Source organism: Chrysemys picta, chromosome 4, assembly GCF_011386835.1.
Source record: "Chrysemys picta bellii isolate R12L10 chromosome 4, ASM1138683v2, whole genome shotgun sequence".
NCBI lineage: Eukaryota > Metazoa > Chordata > Testudines > Emydidae > Chrysemys > Chrysemys picta.
Window position 1 is genome coordinate 25966796 of NC_088794.1, and position 23804 is coordinate 25990599.

The window sequence follows — 23804 nt, forward strand, 5'->3', positions numbered from 1 at the left end:
AGGCGCGTTAGAGCCCTTGTGCTCTAAAGGACAATGAGTGATTGTTGTTTGGGGCAAGAATCCCGAAGGATTTTATACTTGCCCCCCAACCAAAGCCAATAATACATCTCTGTATTTTCAGTCATGAGTTAGACATTCTCAGCACCCCTATATCTCCCGCAGCCCTCAGGTGTTCCTTGGATTATGGAGGCTTGGTTGCTAAGAGGACCAGAATTTTTTTACTGGCTTCCTGGGTGTTACTAGCCAATGAGGGTCTCAGTCTGGCCTCCGAGGCCCACACCCCCAGACACTAAAGATCAGGATGGATTGATTTCACTCAAAGTTTTTTGTATTTGTATTTTTTAATTATTTTTCTAATGAAAGATTGATTCTCATGAAATTCTTAGAGCTGGCAGATGACAGAACAAGGAGCAATGATCTCAAGTTGCAGTGTGGAAGGCTTGGATATTAGGAAAAACTTTTTCCCTAGGAGGGTGGTGATACCTTTGAATCTGCTAGGATAGAGTCCCCTATCTTGTACTTAGAGCCTATATTTTTTCTTACCTTCTACACAGATGACGATTTCTTTCAAAAAAATCCACACAGAAATGAAAAAAACTGCCAAAATATCTCCTCCACACCAACCGTCTCTTGGTCCTCACAGAGACTGCGAGATGGAGACTTGCTGCAGCAAGGCTACAAGGGTCTCCAAGGTTCCCCCTGCCCTGCATCCCTGTCCTGCCTGACTGTTGTCAAGGGAGCTCTGTGAGGTCACAGCCACCTCATCATCTTTGCCCAATAGGCTGAGTTCCTGCCAAAGGCCTTTGTGAAGTCACTGCCACACTCACCTTTCCCTTGTAGGCCTGATGTTTGCTTCTGGCCAGCCTGGTTGGATGTTTGAGCTGCACCCTGGATCTCCCCACTTGCTCATTATTGATTCTGGGGAGCAAGCAGGCCACCCAGTAAAACAGCAGAGTCTGTTCCTTGCCCCACACTGAGTTTTTCATAGAGACATTGGTTGTGAAACAATTAAATCTCCTAATCTGGCCTCTATTTCACGGGCTATGAAATTTCACACACTTTGCACCATATTAAGCCCAATTGCTTGTAATTCACTAAAAGGCACCTTCCAGAATGATGGGCAGTTGTGATGTGAGGACACCAGGAAACAGAGACTCCACCTTTCCCCTGGGTAATTTGTTCCAATGACTAGTCTCCCTCATTGTCAAAAATGCGTGCTTTACTTCTCTTTTGCACTCTGGGTGCCTGGGCTCGGGGCTTCTGCCCAGCATCTATAGCTGGGGCTCGGGGCTTCCCTTGCAGTTCCTTCTGGGGCTCAGGTGTCCATTTTTCTGGATGCCCCGAAAATGGCCAAGGCTCTTGCGTTAATCTGCCAGGGACTAATAGGTAGGAGCTGAGGTGCTCCCAAGTAGTAGGTAGAAGCTGATGTGCTCCCAACAGCAGGGACCCACCTGCACATCTGGGAACCTCCTCTAGCTTCAGGAAGGTTGCTGGCTGCTGCCCTTGGAGCCCAGGTCTGAAGGCAGCACAGAAGTGAGGGTGGGAATGCTGTGACCCCCCCTACAACAACCTCTGAACTCCCCTATTCTCCCATTTTGGTCGGGACCCCCGTGGTTACAATACCATGACATTTCAGATGGAAACATCGAAATGGTGACATTGGTCAATTTCAAGTCCAGAGGGTTTTTAAATTAGTCAAAGTGAGCCCTGAATTTGGTAGGGACCTAGCTATTATGGAGGCCCTAGCAGGTTTGCACTCCCAGTTCTCCTGAAAGCAGGACCGGCTCTAGGTTTTTTGCCACCCCAAGCAAAAAAAATTTTGGCTACCCCCCACCCCAGCCCTGGGCTCCCCCCGCACCTCCCTGCCGCCCCAGCCCTGGGCTCTCCCTCCCTGACCTACACCCCCTGCCGCCCCAAACCTGGGCTCTCCCCCCCACCCCACCCGCACTCCCTGCTGCCCCAGCGCTGGGCTTCCCCCCACCAGTGCTGACTCCGCCCACTCCCCCCTTGCCTCCAGCCAGTCCGGTGCTGGCAGGATCAGGGTAAGCAGCGGGGCTCCCGGGCCGCGCTTCAGCTCAGGGTCCCCCAAGCCGGGGCACCCGCCTCCATAACCGGCCAGGACCCGGGAGGGCAGAGCTGGGGGATTGCCCGGCAGAGGAGCCGGGGCAGGGCAACCCCAGAGGGAGTGGAGCCCCGGAGAGCGGAATGCAGGCCCCGCACAGCAGCGCCCCGGGCACCGGTCCCCACTATGGCTCCACTGCTGCTGCTCCTGGCTGCCTTGCCGCAGTCCCTGGGCAACTCGGGCTGCTTCGCCCCACCCCAGCTGTGGCACTGGGGAGCGGCTGCCCTGCAGCAGCTGCAGGCGGCTCCGTGTGCCCCGAGGGGTGGCCCCCCGCCTGAATGTCCCGTGCTTGGAGGCCATAAGGTGCGGGCGCTGCTCCCCGACGCGAACCACAGCGGCCCCAGGGCACCCCCGGTGCAGGACGCGCTGCTGCTGCCAGGGCCAGTTCTAGGCTTTTGCCGCCCAAGCGCCAAAAAAAAAAAAAAAAAAAAAAAGGCTGGCTGGAATGCCGCCCCTGAAAATGTGCCGCCCTAAGCACCTGCTCGGTTTGCTGGTGCCTGGAGCCGGCCCTGCCTGAAAGGCCATTGAGAATTCATGCTGCCTGAGAAACATCCCAGAATAAAGCAACAGAGGGTCCTGTAAAAAGCTTTGAGACTAACAGAAGTACTGGGAGCATAAGCTTTCGTTGGTAAGAACCTCACTTCTTCAGATGCAAGATACCTTACATGGTAGCCATCTTACAGCAAAAAAACTTCAGGACCAGACTCCAAAGAGAAACTGCTGAGCTCCAGTTCATTTGCAAATTTGACACCATCAGATCAGGATTAAACAAAGACTGTGAATGGCTAGCCAACTACAGAAACAGTTTCTCCTCCCTTGGTGTTCACACCTCAACTGCTAGCAGAGCACCTCACCCTCCCTGATTGAACTAACCTCGTTATCTCCACACTGATATATACCTGCCTCTGGAGATTTCCATTACTTGCATCTGAAGAAGTGAGGTTCTTACCCACGAAAGCTTATGCTCCCAGTACTTCTGTTAGTCTCAAAGGTGCCACAGGACCCTCTGTTGCTTTTTACAGATTCAGACTAACACGGCTACCCCTCTGATACTTGTCCCAGAATAAGCTACCAGGACTGGGGGGAAATGAAGGAAACCAACCAAAGCCTGAGCTAGGATGGAGAGCATTGATCCAAGCGGTGTTTGAACCCCTCCACCCCCACCTGCCTGCCTGTGGAGAAATGGACAGAGGGGCACTGATTTCTATTTGTGAACTTGCTAAAGACCATGGGCTTCAGCACAGGCTGTATAGCCCATACTCTGAACTCTTGGATAAACAGCTCTACATAAAAAGCCTCTATTAACAGTGAGGGTAATTAACCCTTGGAATGATTTACCAAGGGTCGTGGTAGATACTTAGTTTATGGACAATTTTTAATTCAAGATTGGATGATTTTTTAAAAGATATGCTCTAATTTACAATGAAAAATATTGGAAAAATATTATGACCTGTGTTATACAAGCAATTAGACTAGACCGGGGGGGTTGAATTTATCATCTGCGAACACCTTGGGATCCACAGACTATACCTAAGGGGTCCTCAAAAAGTTGTTGTTACCATAGGACACTGGTTTTCAACCCGTGGTCTGTGGATTCCTAGGGGTCCACAGATTATGTCTACAATTTCCATCTCCATTCAAAATTTTTGATTGGTCCGCAAATGAAAAAAAACCCACTGGTCTAGATAATCAAAATGGTTCCTTTGGGCTTTGGAATCTATGACTAAATTAAATTTCCGTTGTTTAGGCATCTCTTAAGAGATAACATGAGACTCCACTGTACATCAGATTTATTGTTGTGGTACCCATTGTTTCTATCCCCCCCTCTGCCTTTTTTTGACTCAGAGCACAGTGACAGGAGAAATGGCTCCCGGGAACTGCACCAGAGTGACTGGCTTCATTTTCCGGGGAATAACCGACAGTCCAAAGCTGCAAAACATCCTCTTGGTGTTCTTCTGTGCCATTTATTTCTGCACCCTAGTGGGGAATGTCGGGATGATTGTGCTGATTAGGGTTGATTCCCAAGTCCACCGCTCCATGTACTTTTTCCTCAGCAATTTGTCACTCTTAGATGTTGTCTACTTCTCTGTGATTGCCCCCAAGGCGATGGTCAGTTCCCTAGCAAAGAGTAAAGGCATTTCTTTCCCTGGGTGTGTGGTTCAGTTTTTCCTCTTCTCTTTCTGTGCCAACAATGAGCTTTGCCTCCTGGCTGTGATGGCGTACGATCGCTTCGTGGCCATCTGCAACCCATTGCTTTATAATGTCATCATGTCCAAGAGAGTCTGCTTCCAGCTGGTGGCTGGCTCTTACCTATGTGCCTGTGTCAATGCTACTGTGCATATGTGTACTGTATTCAGTCTGTCCTTCAGCCACTCCAATGTCCTCGATCATTTCTTCTGTGATATTTGCCCACTCCAAGAAATCTCCTGCTCTGACTTTCATATCAATAAGCTCGTGCATTTCATCATAGAAACAATAGGCACCATTTTCATCATCCTCATCTCCTACATTTACATCATCTTAGCCATCCTGAGGATCCGCTTCACTGCAGGAAGGCACAAAGCCTTCTCCACCTGCGCCTCCCACCTGACTGTCATTTCCATCTTATATGGGACTCTGATCTTTACATATTTACGACCCTCATCTGGCAGCTCAGTGGACTGAGAGAAAATGGTGGCCGTGTTCGATACCCTTGTGATCCCCATGCTGAACCCCCTGATCTACAGCCTGAGGAACAAGGAGGTGAAGGATGCCCTGAGGAAAACAATATACCAGAAAATTATTCCTCGCTGTAAGTAAATATGGGGACTGGTTTTTACTGATCAGTACTGGAGTGCAGATATGAGCTAGTTCTCACTCGTTAAGTCATTATGCAGAAATTTCTGTCATCATGTGACTTACAGGAGAATACAATAAGGAAATGGAACTTGAGCCAGATAATGAAGAAAGACACTATTTCCCTTGAAAAACAGTGTCCAGTAACTGTGTTACAGCTTCTCCTTTATGCACTGATATGTGATTTCTGCAATATAGGCATCTCTCCCTGCTGTTCCACTACTTTTTGAATTATATTGGTTACTTCAGCAGATGATATAAAGAGGAGATACTCGGATACTGTAATTGTTTTTGTTTGCCACTGCTATTAACTTAATTCCCACTGCCCCCACCTAAAATCACTGTACAATTAAATAAAGGGAGGTGTACATGGAGAGATGTTTTTTATAGATAGATAGTCATACAGATGGTTCTGTTTGGGGACAGACAGGTAGACACTAGATAGATAGATTTTTTAAACAGGGATAGATAGACAGAGAGATGGTTATGTATGGGGACAGGTAGACAGAAACACATCATTATACACACACATGAGAAAGGAAGGATTGTTCAGAGGGTATTGCACTTGCCTAAGATTTAAGGGGTCTGAGTTTAAACTCCTCCACTGCAGACTTCCTTTGTGACCTTAAGCAAATCACTTAGGGACAGATTTTTTAAAAGGAATTTCAGTTCCTAACTCCCATTGAAATAAATGGGATTGAACTCCCTAAATACCTTTAGAAATCTTGGGTTTAGTCTCCCTTTGCCTCAGTTTGTCACTTGCAATGTGGAGGTAAGAGCAGGAGTGTTGTAAGCAAGACACGAGAAGTAATTCTTCTGCTCTACTCCACGCTAATTAGGCCTCAACTGGAGTATTGCATCCAGTTCTGGGCACCAGTTTTCAGGAAAGATGTGGAGAAATTGGGGAAAAAATCCAGAGAAGAGCAACAAAAATGATTAAAGGTCTATGAGGGAAGATTGAAAGAACTGGATTTGTTTAGTCAGGAAAAGAGAAGACTGAGAGGAGACCTGATTACATTTTTCAAGTACCTAAAAGGCAGTTACAAGCAGGAGGGAGAAAAATTATTCTCCTTAACCTCTGATGATAGGACAAGACGCAATGGGCTTAAATTGCAGCAAGGGCAGTTTAGGCTGGAGATTAGGAAAAAATTCCTTACTGTCAGGGTGGTTAGGCACTGGAATAAATTGCCTACGGAGGTTGTGGAATCTCCATCATTGGAGATTTTTAAGAGCAGGTTAGAACAACACCTGTCAGGGATGTTCTAGATGGTGCTTGGTCCTGCCATGAGTACAGGGGACTGGACTTGATGACCTCTCAAAGTTCAATCCAGTTCTTTGTTTCTATGATTTTCCTACCTCATGGAGATACTATGAGAATAAATCCATTAAAAGCTGTGAGATGCTCCAACACAGAGAGGGGCCATAAAAGTAGATAAAAATGGATTTGCATGAGAGGCTAAAGTAGCTGCTTAAGTGTACTCTAGCACATTGACATTTCAGAAGTGATTTTCCATGAGTCAATTTCTGGCCTCCCACTTTGAGACACCTCAAAGGAACCTGATTTTCACCCACTCTCAACAGCCTTTTTAAGGTATGTCAACTTGGGCATCCACAATGGTGACAACCCACATCACTAGTTACTTTTGAAAACATTACGAGTAAACCTTATGTTCTCTTCTTCCTGTTTGTTTCTCTATTGTACTGAATCTTGTGTGATATTGAGATTGTAAGCTCTCTGAGGCAGGGATCTGATTTTTGAAGCCTCCCATGCACATTGCTGGCTGTGCTAAAATAATATTAATAATTTAAAAAAAACAGCTTGATGATAAATGGTAGGTAATCCATCATGTCATCCTCTGACTGTAGTATACCGGCAATAAGGTGATATTCCTTTAAGTAGTCTGTAAACTCTCTAGTGGTGCTCACAGTGTTCTGTGTTTTAGAAGCTGCCAGAGCAGCAATGTGTATGTTTGGGATATTTTTACTACACATGGTTATTGGGGACTCATCTTTGCCCATATGAGTTCCTTTAATAATAATATTTGTGCTGAGAACAAAAGATACAACTCATGTTCTTTGGATAAGATATTTTCATTACATAAGCACTGTGTGATGTCACAATCCTTAAAGTCCTCTATGTACATAAGGATGCATCACACTAACGTACTGGATAAAGTCAACACAGGATGTCTTCATTAGTATGCATGTTTGGTCAGTCCAGTGCAACTTTGTGTTCCAGCATATTCTGTTCCATGAGTTTAAGATTACAGAGGAATAAATATTCAGACTAAATTTACTGACCCAGAATAGTGCCTGGCCTTGCATCTACAAGATGTCATTTGCAACTGAGCACAACAAACACCTGGCAAACATTTTATTTTAAACTTCAACCACTTTTGAGTTACTTTGGAGCAAGAAAGCATGGACTTAATCTGGCACTTTATTCACATGCAGAAGTTGGAGAGCAGGGGAAGTTCTCTGGCCTGCGTTATACAGGAGGTCAGACCAAATGATCACAGTGGTCCCTTCTGGCCATGAAATCTATGAATCCATGAGTTAACGGGAAGGAAGGGGGGGAGAAACAACAACAGGATGTTTTAATACAAACTGTCTTAGAGCAGGGCTATATGCAGTGTAGTTCTGGCCATGTTGGCCCCAGGATATTAGAGAGAAAATGTGGATGGTTTACTATCTTACCTTGGACCAACTTCTGTTGGTGAGAGATACAAGTTTTCAGCCAAACAGAGCTTTTCTTCAGGTCTGGAAAAGGTATTTCAATGGTCCATTACAATATGTGCTAGCAATTTATGCCAAGCAATTTGTTCCAACTTGCATTTAACTGTGATGCTCCGAGTACCTTTCCCAGACCCGAGAAAGAGCTCTGTGTGGCTCAGACATTTGTCTCTCTCACCTGCAGAACTTGGTGCAATAAAGGATATTCCCTCACCCACCTTGTCTCTGTGAGCATGGTTCATAGCTGCAGTAAGTCAATCAGTCGTAGCAAATGCCATAGGAACAGTTCACACCCTGCCTATTATCTATTGACAGTTTTCTGCAGCCTTTGCGAGAGGGGTGAGTTTTATGGAGGGACTTGAAGGAATGGTATGAAGATTGAGAGCAGATTCTGACCTTGCTCTCACCAGTGCAACTCCATGGGCTTCAGTGGAGAGACACGTGGCTGGTGAAAACGAGAGCGGGGTCAAGCCTGAAGCTCACGAGATCATAGCTGAGATGTATACAAGCAAATGAAATAAGAGGTTCACGAACAGAGCAGGTCAAAAAGTTTCCAGTGGAATAGATCTCCATCTGAAATAGAATCAAACCATTGCACAGAACAATGTTGCTTATGTCACCACTTTGAAAGGAAACCAGTCAGGTCCCTGTGCACAGCTGCTCATCTGAGGGGCAGCTACAATGCCCAGTTCCCAGGCTTCCCACTCTCCAGGGTCCTGTGTGCTTCCCCTAGACTGCCCCTCTCCTCATATACCCCCAGGTTCCCCCCAAAGTCTCTTTCTCTCAGGACCAAGAAAAGAAATGTTGGGTGGAATAGCCCATCCGCTCATTATTTTGGCTTAATATCTGATATACCAATTTTGGTCTATTAATTTCTGGTTCCACATCTTCTGTTTTTACCAAGCATAATTTCAACATATTCCTTGAGTTATGGACCTAATTTAGTCTCTCTGTCTAGTTCTTTTGCACCTGTTTATAATATTTATTATTGAAAACTGCTTGATCTATTTTGCCAACAAGTTTTGTTATTCTAGTATTATTTTATAATGTTTCATATACTTTTTACAGTAGAGATCACAATTAGAGCAAATTTTCAGGCCCAGTTTTCACAACACGATGGCAGAGAAAAGAATTTGGCTATGGGGGAGGTTTGGAGACTCTTCCTTGCCTGACCCCTCTGCTGTTAAAAGTAGCGTATGGTTGAGACTTGTTTTACAGTGAGGCAGCCCTACCTTAGTTCGCCCTTTGAAGCAAATAACTGTTGCTTATAATACTTGAACCTCAACCCATTGCCGGCATAGCTAATCCCTGAAAGTGGGTGGGGGGAACATTTCCAAGTGTATGCCTGACTGGAAGTCCTAGGGGGATTTTCAGATTTATGGACTGCATAAAAGAGAGGACGAGAACAAAGTGATGCATTACCATTTCCAAAAACATGAACAGTATTTGAAGACAGTATAGCGGTGACTAGCTATCTCCTGGTGCCAGCAGACATAAATGGTGTTTTAATGATACCTTTTGTGCCTGACCTGAGATTCAGAGCGCTGAGGAATTCTGCCCCCAAACACCAGAAGACCAAATATATACACCCTGATTCTAATTACACTCTACATGATCTATTTGAATTCCAGCAAGAGAGATCTCTTCATCGCAACAAGCCATTTTAACATTACAGGACAAAAACTGGGGTGAGAATCGTAATTCTTGTTGAGGTCTATTGCCAGAAGAAAGCTACAAATCAATTCAGTCTTCTGAGCACCAACATGGACCATACAGGAGGTACTGGATCTGATCGCTATATGGGGAGAGGATTCCGTGCTAGCAGAACTACGTTCCAAAAGACGAAATGCCAAAACATTTGAAAAAATCTCCAAGGGCATGATGGAGAGAAGCCACAATAGGGACTCATATCAGTGCCGCATGAAAGTTAAGGAGCTCAGACAAGCATACCAGAAAACCAAAGAAGCAAACAGAAGGTCCGGGGCAGACCGCAGACATGCTGCTTCTACGCTGAGCTGCAAGCAATTCTAGGGGGGGCCGCCACCATTACCCCACCCCTGACCATGGATTCCGAGGAGGGGGTACTCTCAGCCATGCCTGAGGACTTTGCGGACGGGGAAGAGGAGGAGGAGGAGGACGAGCTTGCGGAGAGCACGCAGCACACCATTCTCCCCAACAACCAGAATCTTTTTCTCAGCCTGACTGAAGTACCCTCCCAAGCCTCCCAAGGCGGTATCCCAGACCATGAAGCCATGGAAGGGACCTCCGGTGAGTGTACCTTTGTAAATATAAAACATGGTTTAAAAGCAAGCGTTTTTTAATGATTAATTTGCCCTGAGGACTTGGGATGCATTCACGGCCAGTATAGCTACTGGAAAAGTCTGTTAATGTGTCTGGGGATGGAGCGGAAATCCTCCAGGGACATCTCCATGAAGCTCTCCTGGAGGTACTCCAAAAGCCTTTGCAGAAGGTTTCTGGGCAGTGCAGCCTTATTCCATCCTCCATGGTAGGACACTTGACCATGCCATGCTAGTAGCAAGTAATCTGGTATCATTGTATGACAAAGCCTTGCAGCGTATGGTCCCAGTGTTTGCTGGCATTCAAGCAACATCTGTTCTTTATCTCGCTGTTATCCTCAGGAGAGTGATATCGTTCATGGTAACCTGGTTGAAATACGGGAATTTACTTAAGGGGACAGAGGTGGCCATTCCTACGGGGCTGGTTGCCTGTGGCTGAAAAGAAATCCTTCCCTGCAGTTAGCCAAGCGGTGCGGGGGGCGGGGAGGCATTGGCTTTTCACGTTTGGCTAGTAGGGATCTTCCCTGATACCAGCCACACGGTGGGGGGAGGGGTAAAGCGATCATCCCACAGAATTGGATGGGGGGGGTAGTTTGGTTTCTGCAGGGATCTTCCCTGATACCAGCCACATGGTGGGGGGAGGGGTAAAGCGATCATCCCAGAGAATTGGATGGGTGGTGGTGGGGGGTTAGTTTGGTTTCTGCTGCTGCACGTTAACAGGAAAACCGCAGCACTCAATGGGCTTTGCTTGGTATGGGAAAGGAGGGCGCTGCTTTTATGAAGGTTCCAGAAGCCGAAAGACAATGGCTTACCATGGCTGCATGCAAGCCGAATTCTATTGCCCGGCCCTGCATCTGTGATCTCTAACACCAAAGCCGCAGGCACTCAATATAAGATGCAAAATGCGATCTTGTATCAAAATCACATGTGCTATGTAATGTGAATAGTGTTGTTCACTGTGAAAAAGTATAAGCATTGTTCTGTAAAATGTATCTTTTAAAATACTTCTCTCCGTTTTTTCCCTCCCTCCCGCAGCTGCAAATTTTTCAAGCCTCCCTCCTCCGTCCCAAAGGCTATCTTAGATAAGGCGGCAAAAAAAACGCACGCGAGATGAAATGTTCTTGGAAATCATGCAATCGACCTGCGATGAAAGAGCTCATCTGAATGAGTGGAAGGACACGGTATCAAAGTACAGTAAAGATGCCAGTGAACGTGAGGACAGGAGGGACCAATGTGAGGATAGGAGGGACGACTGTGAGGCCAGGAGGGACGAACGTGAGGAGAGGAGGGACGCTCGAGATGAGAGGTGGCGGGATGCAATGCTGGGGCTGCTGCGTGAGCAAATGGACATGCTCCAGCATCTGGTGGAGCTTCAGGAATGGCAGCAGGATCACAGAGTGCCGCTGCAGCCCCTGTATAACCGCCCTCCCCCCTCACCATGTTCCATAGCCTCCAAATCCAGATGCCCAAGAATGCGGGGGCGTGGAGGCTCCATCCACCCTTCCACTCCACCCCAGTGGACAGCCCAAGCAAAAGGCTTTCATTATTTTGAACTTTTGAAGTTGCCTTTTCCTTCCCTCCTATCCTCCTCCCAAACCCCACCCGACCTACCTTATCAGTTCTCTCCCTATGTTTATAATCAATTAATAAAGAATACATGATTTTTAAATGATAGTGACTTTATTTCCTTTGAAAGCAAGCTGTGATCGAAGAGGGAGGGTGGGTTGCTTACAGAGAACGAGTCAATCAAGGGGGCGGGTTTTCATCAAGGCGAAACAAACAGAACTGTCACACCATAGCCTGACCAGTCATGAAACTGGTTTTCAAAGCTTCTCTGATGTGCAGCGCTTCCTGGTGTGCTCTTCTAATCGCCCTGGTGTCTGGCTGCACGTAATCAGTGGCCAGGCGATTTGCCTCAACCTCCCACCCCACCATAAAGGTCTCCCCCTTACTCTCACAGAGATTGTGGAGCACACAGCAAGCAACAATAACAATAGGAATATTGGTTTGGCTGAGATCTGAGCGAGTCAGTAACGTGCACCAGTGACCTTTAAACATCCAAAGGCACATTCTACTACCATTCTGCACTTGCTCAGCCTGTAGTTGAACGGCTCCTGAATACTGTCCAGGCTGCCTGTGTATGGCTTCATGAGCCATGGCATTAAGGGGTAGGCTGGATCCCCAAGGATAACTATAGGCATCTCAACATCCCCAATGGTTATTTTCTGGTCCGGGAAGTAAATCCCTTGCTGCAGCCATTTAAACAGACTAGTGTTCCTGAAGACACGAGCGTCATGAACCCTTCCTGGCCATCCCATGTTGATGTTGGTGAAACGTCCCTTGTGATCCACCAGTGCTTGCAGCACCATTGAAAAGTACCCCTTGCGGTTTATGTACTGGCTGCCCTGTTGCTCCGGTGCCAAGATAGGGATATGGGTTCCATCTATCGCCCCACCACAGTTAGGAAATCCCATTGCAGCAAAGCCATCTACTATGACCTGCACATTTCCCAGAGTCACTACCTTTGATAGCAGCAGCTCAGCTATTGCTTTGGCTACTTGCATCACAGCAGTCCCCACAGTAGCCCACTCCAAATTGATTCCCGATTGACCGGTAGCTGTCTGGCATTGCAAGCTTCCACAGGGCTATTGCCACTCGCTTCTCAACTGTGAGGGCTGCTCTCATTTTGGTATTCTGGTGCTTCAGGGCAGAGGAGAGCAAGTCACAAAGTTCCATGAAAGTGCCCTTACGCATGCGAAAGTTTCGCAGCCACTGGGAATCATCCCACACCTGCAACACTATGTGGTCCCATCAGTCTGTGCTTGTTTCCCGGTCCCAGAATCAGCGTTCCATGGCTAGAACCTGCCCCATTAACAACATGATTTCCAAAGCGGCCCGTGGTTTGAGAGAATTCTGTGTCCATGTCCTCATCACTCTCGTCGCTGCACTGCCATAGCCACCTCCTCCTTGCCTGGTTTTGCAGGTTCTGGTTCAGCATAGACTGCACAATAATGTGCGAGGTGTTTACAATGTTCATGACTGCTGTCTTGAGCTGAGCAGGCTCCATGCTTGCCGTGGTATGGCATCTGCACAGTTCACCCAGGTTGTCTACCGTTGCTTTCACGGAGGGAGGGAGAGGGGGGCCTGACGACATGTACCCAGAACCACCCGCAACAATGGTTTTTGCCCCATCAGGCATTGGGATCTGAACCCATAATTCCAATGGGCGGGGGAGACTGCGGGAACTATGGGATAGCTATGGGATAGCTACCCACAGTGCAACACTCTGGAAGTCGATGCTAGCCTCGGTACATGGATGCGCACCGCGGAATTAGTGTTCTTAGTGTGGCCACATGCACTCGACTTTATACAATCTGTTGCCAAAAATCGAATTCTGTAAATTCGGAGTAATCCCGTAGTGTAGACATACTTAGAAACCTCCAACAATGGGGATGCCACAGCCTCCCTTGGAACCTGTTCCAGAGCTGAACTACCCTTAGAGTTAGAAAGTTTTTCCATATTGCCCCGCCTATAAAAGGAGGGCTAATGCATCCCTACCTCTCAGGCATGGCATAAGGATGCAAAGCAAGGCCTTATGCTCAACTTGATGATATGTCTGTCTGTCTGCATCTGCTCCATTCCAGAATTGCAGGGAATGTTGTAGGTTTCCATGGGTGGAGATCTATTGATCTGGGGGACAATGGGGGAACCAGAAAATCCTGATTGCTATGGTTATATAGGTTCTGGATACTGGGGTGAGGCAGTGACCTCAGGGTGAGGGTAGAGGTTAAGTTAGGGCTAGGGTGTCAGAGAGCTCTCTCTGCTGCAGCAGAAAATAGGCATTCTGGGGGCTGGATTTTAGTGGCCACCAAGCTGCTGGAAGCCTGTTGCCTCCAAGATCTGACCATATATACTGAGCAAGGGAGTCACCCAATGAAATGAATGGCCGTGACATTTTCAAGAAAAGAAAGGAAGCAGTCCCAGGGCCTGTGGGACTCTGCCTACATGAGGCCATTGAGTATTTTGGCTGGCTTTTTCCTTTGGCTGATTGTCCATAACCATTTGTAGGGATTGAAACAGAGTGTTCACATCTAACCCTTCAGGGAGCACAGTGGTCAACAATGGAGCCTGGGCGCCTCTGCGTGAAGACACTTCCCTGCTCTAGCTCCTTGCAAACGAGAGTTCTCACTTTCCTCTGAAACCTCAGGCTCCAGCTGGTCCGCTCTGTAAATACCGGTTCCTCCCATTCTTGCTCTCCGCTTCTGACCCACGACCCCATCAGCCCCGCGACTGGCGTTTCCTTTCCTCGCCTCATGGAATGGATTGAAGTGCTGGCAGCAGCAGCCGCAGCCGCAGCCGGGGGGGGCCCTGCAACTCAACCCCCACGCCCCGAGCTGCCACCCCAGTTCCTACTCCTGCATAATCAGGGCTGGAGCTCGCGCTTGTGAATGAATTTCCGCCCCCCCGCCTGCGCGCCTTTCCCTGCTGTGTGCGCGTCCTCCAGCACTTCTGTCTCCGTGAGCTCATCCTCCGCGGCAGCCAATGGGATCGCCCCGGCTCCTTCCCACCGAGGAGCGCTGGTGCTGGGGAGCCGGGCCGGCGCTCGTGGTCCAGGCTCAGCCAGGCGTGGGAGCGGGGGGGTGGGGGGCTGATGCAGCTTCGGGTCCAGCCGCCGGGGACCCCGAAGGGCTGGGAGCGAACACCCCGGTGGCGTCCATGCCAGGGGAGGGGACCATACGGCTGGGGAGACGCGCCGTGATGTACACGGCGGAGACGATTCCCAAGGGGAAGAACCGAGTGATGGGGGTGAGTGTGGCTGAAAGATGGGAAAAGGGGGGGCTGCACTGGGCAGGGGGGTGCGGGGAATGGTAGGGCCTGAGCCGCCTCCGAGTGCCGGGGAGAGGTGGGGCGCTTCCCCCTCCTGGCCTGCGCTATGCAGGTTGTCGGAGGAGGATCATAGCGCTCCCTCCTGGGCTGAAAATCCAGCAGCCAAAGCCCCCTGCCGCTGCCCCTCGGGGGGGCCCTGCCCGGAATGCTGTTCCTTGAGAGGCGCTTGTGTGGCAAGGTGACCCCCACGCAAGGGTGACCAGATGTCCCAGTTTTATAGGGACACTCCCGATATCTGGGGCTTCGTTTTATATAGGGGCAGATTACCCCCCACCCCGTCCTGATTTTTCACACTTGCTATCTGGTTGCCCTGCCTCTTGCTCAGGGGCCTGCAAGCCTGATTCTCCAGCTGATGGAGGGAGGGGCAAGCAGACCTGGGCTGACACCTGTTCCAGGTGGCACCCCCAGGTGCTGCCAGCCGTGGGATTGGCAGCTGGCCAGGGTGAGCGTGTCACTGGCAGCAGCAGGGGCTCTGGTCAGTGTCAGGAGAGCAGAGTCCCAGTGCCAGCACGGGCATAGTGTGAGGGTTCCAAGGCCTGCCCATCTGAGGGCACTCTGCTCTGCCTTGGCTTCCACGGTCAGCCCTGCTCCCTCCCTCTGCTTGGGAGGGCAGAGGCTGGCAGCCCCACAGAACCCCCTGGGCCTGTTCTCTCCTGCCAAGAGCTCCACAGAGCAAAGCACAGCTCCCAGACACAGCAGATTCATAGGCCCATTCTCCTGCTGGCAAAGGCTGAAGTTTCTGCAGAGCTGCATCCTATCTAGGGGGTTACAGAGCTTTGCTTTGGCACATCAGGGAGCATCTTTTGCAGGGCTCCCCTCTGGCTGGGTAAAGAGCAGCCCCCAAAAGGAAGGGTGCTGGCCATGCACGGAGGGGGATATGCTGGGGGGACATGGGGACCCCCCACAATCCCAGAATATGGCAGAAAAAGGAATCTGGCCCTTGCACTGTCCTGCCTTCAGGGCCTTTCATGATGCTCTTTCCAGACACCATTGAGGATGTCAGAACTCATCACACAGCAATTCCTGCCTTCCCCCTTCTCTTGTTCTCCTCTGGCTCTGGCCTATGGTCCTGAGCTCAGTGTGGCTAGGAGTCAACCACTGCTGAGCACTAAACCCAGCTTGGTTGGGTGGAAGTGCTACAGCAGGTCACTTCACTGCTCTGCCTCAATTTCTACATCTATCAAACAGGGAGAATATGGGAGGGCTAGTTGATGTTTGTGTCACTGACCCCTGCTTGAGTCAACAGCGGGGTTTGAACTCTCAAAGCTAAATAGCACAAGCTATGCGGTGATAAGCTGCAACAGTGCCCTTAATGGCCCATACCTAGCCCATGCTGCATTTGCACAGTGCTTTTGAACTTTAGAGCTGCTGGGCACCCCTCTGTAAAGTCAGCAGTGTGATGGCAGGGGTGACTGTGACCCATGTTATTGCTGTGATCATTCTCTCAGACTATCCAGATCATGATGGGCTTCATGCACATCGGCTTCGGGATTGTCCTGACAACCATCACCAACGTTTACACCTCTGTCTTTGTGATTGGAGAGATCCCCTTCCTGGGAGGCGTGTCTGTGAGTAGCATAAATGGAACTGAATGAATCCAGGCTGGGTTGGCTTCCCATGACCATCTCATGTTCTCCCCTCTCCTCCCTCTTTGGGCTGGCTTTCCATGACCATCCTGTGTTCTCCCCTCTCAGCCCACCTCAGACTGGCTTCCCATGACCAGCCCATTTTCTCTCCTCTCTACCCACCGAGGACTGGGTTTGTATGACTGTCCCATGGCCTAGCCAAGGGGATTGTCTCTCACTTGCAATGTCTTTTAGAGGCACAGAGGATCGGAATGCTGACAAATTAGATGGATTATTATTATTTATGTTGCAATATCTCCTGGGGCCCCTAGTCCTGGACCAGGACCCCATGGTGCTAAGTGCTGTGCAGACACAAAACAAAAAGATGATCCATGCCCCAGGCCCGGATCCTCAGGGGTATTTAGGGACTTAATTCACTGATTTCAACAGTAGTCAAACTGCCACTTACCTTTGAGAGTTTGGGCCTTAGGGGCCCTGTGCCTGAAAGTATAGGGCCTACTTACCTGGAGAAACCCACCTTCCAGCCAGACAGCAGAGATTCCTGATTGCAGGAGTCCAGAGAGGTAACTGCTTTCTGGCAGAAGCAGACTCTGTTTCCTGAGCTCACCATCCTGTGAGGGATGATGGGGTCCATGCTCCCACCTCATTTCCATCAGAGACGGATCCCTTAGGGGAACCAGAATTTATCCCAAAGTTTAAAGAGACCCACAGCTTAATAATATGAAGCTGTGAAAAAGACTAATGCAGTCCTAGGATGCATCAGGCAAGGTATTTCCAGTAGAGACAGGGAAGTGTTAATATCCATTATACAAGGCTCTGGTGAGACCTCATCTGGAGTACTATGTGCTTCCATGTTTAACAAAGATGAATTCAAACAGGAACAGGTGCAGAGAAGGGCTACTAGGATGTTCGGAGGAATGGAAAACCTCCCTTATGAGAGGAGACTCAAAGAGCTTGGCTTGTTTAGCCTAACCAACAGAAGGCTGAGGGAGATGTGATTGCTCTCTATAAATACATCAGAGGGATAAATACAGGGAGGGAGAGGAGTTATTTAAGTTAAGTGCCAATGTGGACACAAGAACATATGGATATAAACTGGCCATCAACAAGTTTAGGCTTGAAATTAGAGGAAGGTTTCTAGCCATCAGAGGAGTGAATTTTTGTAACAGTCTTCCAAGGGGAGTAGTGGGGGCAAAAAACCTAACTGGCTTCCAGACTGAGCTTAATAAGTTTATGGAGGGGATGGTATGACAGGACTGCGTACAATAGCATGTAGCTGATCTGCGACTGCTAGCAGCAAATATCTCCAGTAGCTGGTGATCAGACATTAGGTGGAGAGGGCTCTGAGTTACTACAGATAATTCTTTCCCAGGTGTCTGGCTGGTGAGTCTTGCCCACATGCTCAGGGTCTAATATTTGGGGTCAGAAAGGAATTTTCCCTTGGGTCAAATTGGCAGAGATCCTGGTGGTTTTTTGCCTTCTTCTGCAACATGGGGCATCAGTCACTTGCAGGTTTAAACTAGTGTAAATGGTGGGTTCTCTGTAACTTGAAGTCTTTAAATCATGATTTGAGGGCTTCAGTAACTCAGCCAGAGGTTATGGGTCTATGACAGAAGTGGGTGGGTGAGGTTCTATAGCCTGCAATGTGCAGGAGGTCAGACTAGATGATCATGATGGTCCCTTCTGACCTTAAAGTCTATGAGACAGTAATGGCATGCTCAACTGTATTATACTGTTCTGGCAGTAGGCAGTGCTGTGTGTGACATTCCTTACTTAAGCTCACAGTAGCCATTCCTGACAGTGCATTAAAGGATCTTACAATGTATGCATCTGGTGTATATAATGAAGCTCTGTAGCTAGGCCATATCTGGTACAGATGCCTGATGGGCTAGTAGCAGCCCTGCAACCAGCCGTGAACAAGGTGTACCTGACAATGATCATTTCCCCTTCCCCACACAGTTCATCATTTCTGGCTGCCTCTCTATTGGAGCTGAGAAGAGCCCGACCGAATGCGCAGTAAGTCCTAGCACTGCCTTCTCTTTGGAGGCTTTAGTTTAACTCCACTCGAACCAGGGTGAAAGCAGAATGCCAGGCAGCAGGTGAACACAAAGGCTGAATTCCTCCCCTCCCCCAGGAGGTGTGGTTTCTGGTGTGGGAGAGGATCCTCTCCAGGGCAGGGGTGGGGTTCACATGAAGTATCTGATGATATTTCATGGCATCCCCCTGTAGCATGTGGTGGGGGTTTGCCCTCCGTTAAAAGTTCAGGGAGTGGAGAGAGAGGTTATGTTGCAGTCCAGTGGGTAGGTTTGTGTGAAGATCAGAAAAGTCCTCACTCTAAGTCCTGAGATGTTTGTCTGAATGAGGAAAACCATCATCTCAGACATATTCCAGGGAGAGGGATACAATAGGGAGATGGCCAACGAGTTCTATGTAGGCTCGTAACCTTCGTCCACCAATAACAGTTCTCAGTTGCATAGCTGCAGCCATGTTATGAGGAGCTATAACCAAATTATGGACCAACCTCATGAGGGCCAGCTATACACCCAAAGTTCAGATGCTCCTCCAAACTTGAGCAACACAGGAACTGCCACATTGGATTAGACCCAAGGCCATCTAGCCCAGAACCCTGTCTCTGGTGGTGGCCAATATCAGATGCTTCATAGGAAGGTGCAAGAAACCCCATAACCTGCCGCTATTGAAAGTTCCTTCCTACCCACAGATAGCTGATGACTGGTTTGTTCTCTGTAGCAAGAGAGTTTATACCTAGTCTAAATTAATTTTAATCCTGTCTAATGTGGCTATGGATGTTCTCATTCTCCATATTAACATCTAATCTTCCTGAGCTCTTTGGTCTGCAAGATCCCAGGCTGGGAACATCATCTCGTGATCTCTGGAGTTTCCTATTACAGGTCAACTCTCGGAAAAGCTTCAGAGGCTGGGTTTTCAGAATGTGGATTTTTACCCCCTGGGTCCAGACAAAGCCAGGATACACAGATCCATGGTTTCAGATTAGAGGGTTGGTTCAAGTTACTTGCAAGATTACGTGCAAGTTACTAACCAGCTTCCAGCTGATTATTTATTTCATCCACACCTAGCAATATCCCTTCCCCCCTCTGTGTGTATGTTCCAGGTGAAAGGAAGCCAGACCATGAATGTCATCAGTGCCATCTTTGCATTACTTGGGATAGTGGCTTTTATAATAGACCTGAATATAAATGGACTGTACCACTCCAACTATGACTACTACAACTATCTAGTGATGGTAAGTGACTGTCCAGATCCTGCCGGCGGCTTTCTGATCACAGATCATTGGTTTGGAATGAACATCTTGGGGAGATCTGTTGTTGCTCTAAGAGAGATGGAGACAGAGGAGGATCTAGCCTTCTTTGTAGGTATGGGAACAGTGGCGAGGGGGCTGAGATGCTAAGGTGATGAGCATGGCACAAATTACATTGGCATTGGTTGGCATTTTGAGAGTGACCCCCTTTGTAGACAAAAAATGCTGCTTTTATCAAAATTGAAACGTTTAAAAATGTGCCAGCAGTGACAATGTTTTGTTTAGGAAGAAAAATTGGGGAAAAGCAGTTTTGAAAATGTCAAAATATCCCATTTCAGTATGTACAGAACAGAACGTTTTGAGAGGACTATTTCAAAACAAACGTAATTGTTTTTTATATCTTTTTAAAGAAAAAAAAGTATAAAAAGGTTAAAAAATTTTAACCTTTTAAAAGAAAAAAAGTATAAAAAGGTTAAAATTGGAATGAAAGTGCTTTGTTGAGGTGGGACCCTAAACTACACTCCCTGAATCTTCACACAGCACCAGCAAAACTCCTAAGTCCTTGCCCCATCATGCACTGGTCAAGGCATAAACTCTGAGATAGATTCCCTTGGAGAAGGGACGGGGCTTCCTCTTTGCTGGCGCTGAAGTCTAAGTCAAGAATCTGAAGGGGATGTGCCCAGGACATTCTAGATGCTAAATAATATGGATTGAGGATTAGAGAGAGACAAAGTGGGTGAGGCAAAATCTTATATTGGACCAACAGAAGTTGGTCTGAAGCAGAGCTCTGTCTAGCTGGAAAGCGTGTCTCTTTCACCAACAGAAGTTGGTCCAATAAAAGATTTTGCCTCACCCATATCCTGGGGCCTGCACAGCTATAACCCTGCAAACCTGGATTGAGGATGACACTGCGGACGGATCCTCATCTGGTGTAAATCGATGTTGCTCCATTGAAGCCAATTTAAAGCTGATTTACACTAGTGAAGAATCTGGCCCTTGGGGTGCAACATCCTGGCAGATAGAAAAGTCTGAGCTGATACTGGGGGGGCCCACTGGAATGGATTCTTGGTGTACCTCGTTGGATGAGAAGAAGAAGTGGAACTGGATTTTTGTGCCTCCAGGAATGGACTCTGGGGGGCAGCTCGAGGCAGGAGAGGGTGTGAGTTGTATGTAGCACACAGCAGCCTCAGCCCTGGTCGAGGGTATATGGTGTTAATGGCTATGCTGTTGTGGTTTTCTGTTCTCGAGCAGGCCGGGAACGGGATCTCCATCGTGCTGCTGATCTTCACTATCCTGGAGTTCTGCATTGCAGTCGCCACCGCACTCTTTTGGTGCCGGGCAACCCGCCTCAACTCTCATGAGGTGAGCGTTTTGATCCCACGGGCATGCTGGCCAGCTCCATGTCTGGGAAGCATGGCGAGAGATTTGCTTCCATTTAATCCCATCCCTGTTTAGCAGAGTATATCTCAGGGAGGCAATAGTGGGGCTATTAGTGGGGTAACATGGGCGTGGTGGCCACTATGATTCAAATGATGCCAGGAAGATGGCAGTGGGTGTAGCGGATGCTGCTGGTGAACAGGACATGGTCCAGTGGAATCACTGGAGAGATGTCCATGGACCTCGGTGGGCATTGTCTCAGTTCCTCTGAGACTGCATGCGGGTGATAGTGGTGGTGATGATGATGCCAAGTGGTGGTGATGATGATGCCAATCAGAGGCTGATTTCCCTGTTTTCCAGTCCATGCTGATTGTGCCCAACACCATCAGGGCGGACCTCATGGTGCCCACTGCAGAATTGCCTCATCCGCCAACTTACAGTGATACGGCCTATGATCCGAAGGACCAGTCTGAGTGGGGGACCCAAGAAAGAACCTGAGGAGAAGTCGGCCCAAGAGCAGAAGCAGCAGCTCCTCCTTCTCTGAGGAGCAAATTCTGGCCCCTTGCCTGCATGACAGATTTCCTTCAGTTACTGCCAATGTTCTTCCCACCCCAGTCCCTGTCTTGAGTTCCGAGGGACCTGCTCTCCCCTTCTTCCGGGACGGGCTCAGGCCTGTGTGTTGCCCACAGATAAGACTTTAAAGCATGTTCCCCGGCCAGCTCTGCCTTGAACCAAGAGGTAACATCTAGCCCGCACTCCCTGTAGGCTGCATGGGGAATTGGTCAATGAATCTGTCAAAGGGGCAGCACGTCAGCTGTGCATGAGTGCCCCCTGGGCAGAGAGATCTGAGAGCAGGCAGGGGGCTAGAGTGAAACATGGGGCAGGAGCACCTCCAAACAAACATGTGACAATCACCCGTGTATCTAGCCGCGCTCTCCCAGGCCCGCATTCAACCCTCCATCAGCACAAACCCAGCACAGGAACAGGGAGTAGCAGCTTGGAATCCTGACCCTGTTCTAGTTAAAACAGCCTTGAGGGATGCTCTAATTTGCACCTGGCTGCCCCTGGTCCTCGTGGCAGCTGGGGAATAGCCAGCGCACAGAGCTGCCCTGGCCACACACCCTGGAAAGTCCTGATCCAGGGGTCTGCTGCACTGGGGGAACGGCCAGGGGTGTTGCTGCTTTGCACGGCTTTGGAACAGCGTAGCCAGTGTCCAATGGCTGCAGAGTGACTATGGCCCTTCTCTCTTCATCACTGGATTTTGTCCCAGGCAGCGACCCAGACAGGCCTTCACTGTGGGTGGGTGAAGGGCACAGACTTTGAAGCCTCCAGATCATTGATGCTAATCTAGCAGCAGGTCAGCAGTGGCTGAAAAGCGTTATCATCTGACAGCCTGGTGTCCCATGCAAAATGAGGCCTAGTTCTTAGTAGGCAAGGCCACCAGGTAACAAAAACCCCACTATGATGGGCCTCAACTCCTATGACACACCACCCCGAGGGGTTGGCAACTGCTCTGCACAGCAGGGCAGGGGGTAAGGGGCCTGGGCCATAAAGAGAAATTCCCCATCTCCGGGTTCCTCCACAGATAAAAGGCTGGAGAGCCCTATTTAGACAGAGGAGTCATGGCCTCCCAGGTAAATATGGCTGCCGCAAGAAGGAAGCCATTGGTTTATAACCAGTCTCTCTATCCTCATGGTGTAGCCAGTCCCCAAACAAATGGGCATGGCTTTTTTCTCCCCTGTAGTGTGACTGAGTGATTTTTCTCTAATGCTTATTGGCTTCTTTTGAGAAGAGCCTTATAGGGGAAAGGTGGGTGGGAGGGTTGGGTGGGGGAGTCTCCCACTGGCTTCTATAGACCTTGCATGAGGTCCTTTAAGAACAATCATGGGAAATTTCTTCCGGCTATAAAAAGCCTATCTGGAAATCAGGGATCCTTAGCGTAAGGTGACCTTTATAACAGTCATCCTTCGGATACGTCTACCCTGCAATAAAAGACCCGCAGCATTGCCACGGCTGGCCTGGCTCAGCTGACTAGGCCTTGTGGGGCTTGAGCTGCAGGGCTATAAAATTCCAGTGTGGATGTTCGTGCTGGAGCCTGGGCTTTGAGACCTGATAAAGGCAGAGGATCTCAGAGCCCTGTCTCCATCCCAAGCCTGAACATCTACACTGCAGTTTCATAGCCCTGAGCCCTGAGAGCCCAAGTCAACTGACCCGGGCTCTGAGACTCAGTGACATGGGTTTTTTACGCAGTGTAGACATACCCTTGTGGTTGTAAGTTTGGTAACTTATAGGAACATTTAAGATATATTGAAACTTGCCTAAATGTCCTGCATCTGGCTCAATCTTTTTATGTTTGGTTGTATTTCTGGTTGTTTTTATTTTACTTTTTAAATAAACCACCTGTTTAAAACTTTAAATCCTGATCTCTGGGTATTTTGTGCCATCTTGGAGCGAGATACACCCTTGCAGCCAGTCTCTGTAGACATTAGAGCTGGGTGAATAATGGAATTTTCCATTTGTTGGCAATTTCAAAAAGTCGAGACAAAATTTTTGTTTGGGAAAACACAAATGTTCAAATTTTTCGACAAATCACAAAGATAAAAGCAATATTTAGGATTGAACAAAATGTTTTGTTTTCACAAAACTGTAACATTTTAGATTTTGACCATTTTTAGATTTTTTTAAAAACA

General features: G+C 48.5%; 2 protein-coding genes across 3 annotated transcripts; both read left to right on the plus strand.

The window, feature by feature from the left end:
* The first annotated feature begins 4159 nt into the window (after nt 1-4159).
* Nucleotides 4160-4786, plus strand: LOC135982721 (olfactory receptor 9K2-like). The gene has a single exon (XM_065590921.1). The coding sequence runs from the start codon at nt 4160-4162 to the stop codon at nt 4784-4786; it is 627 nt and encodes a 208-aa protein (XP_065446993.1).
* Nucleotides 4787-11654: 6868 nt separating this feature from the next.
* On the plus strand, nt 11655-23531 carry LOC101930856 (membrane-spanning 4-domains subfamily A member 15-like). 2 transcript variants are annotated; one of them, XM_005280557.5, is made up of 6 exons: nt 11655-14793; nt 16323-16442; nt 18420-18476; nt 19591-19722; nt 20989-21099; nt 21475-23531. In XM_005280557.5, the coding sequence occupies exons 1-6, from the start codon at nt 14530-14532 to the stop codon at nt 21610-21612; spliced, it is 822 nt and encodes a 273-aa protein (XP_005280614.1). In that variant the 5' UTR covers nt 11655-14529; the 3' UTR covers nt 21613-23531. The 2 variants fall into 2 exon arrangements, with proteins under 2 accessions (XP_005280614.1, XP_065447841.1); XM_065591769.1 differs by lacking the exon at nt 16323-16442.
* Nucleotides 23532-23804: the final 273 nt, after the last annotated feature.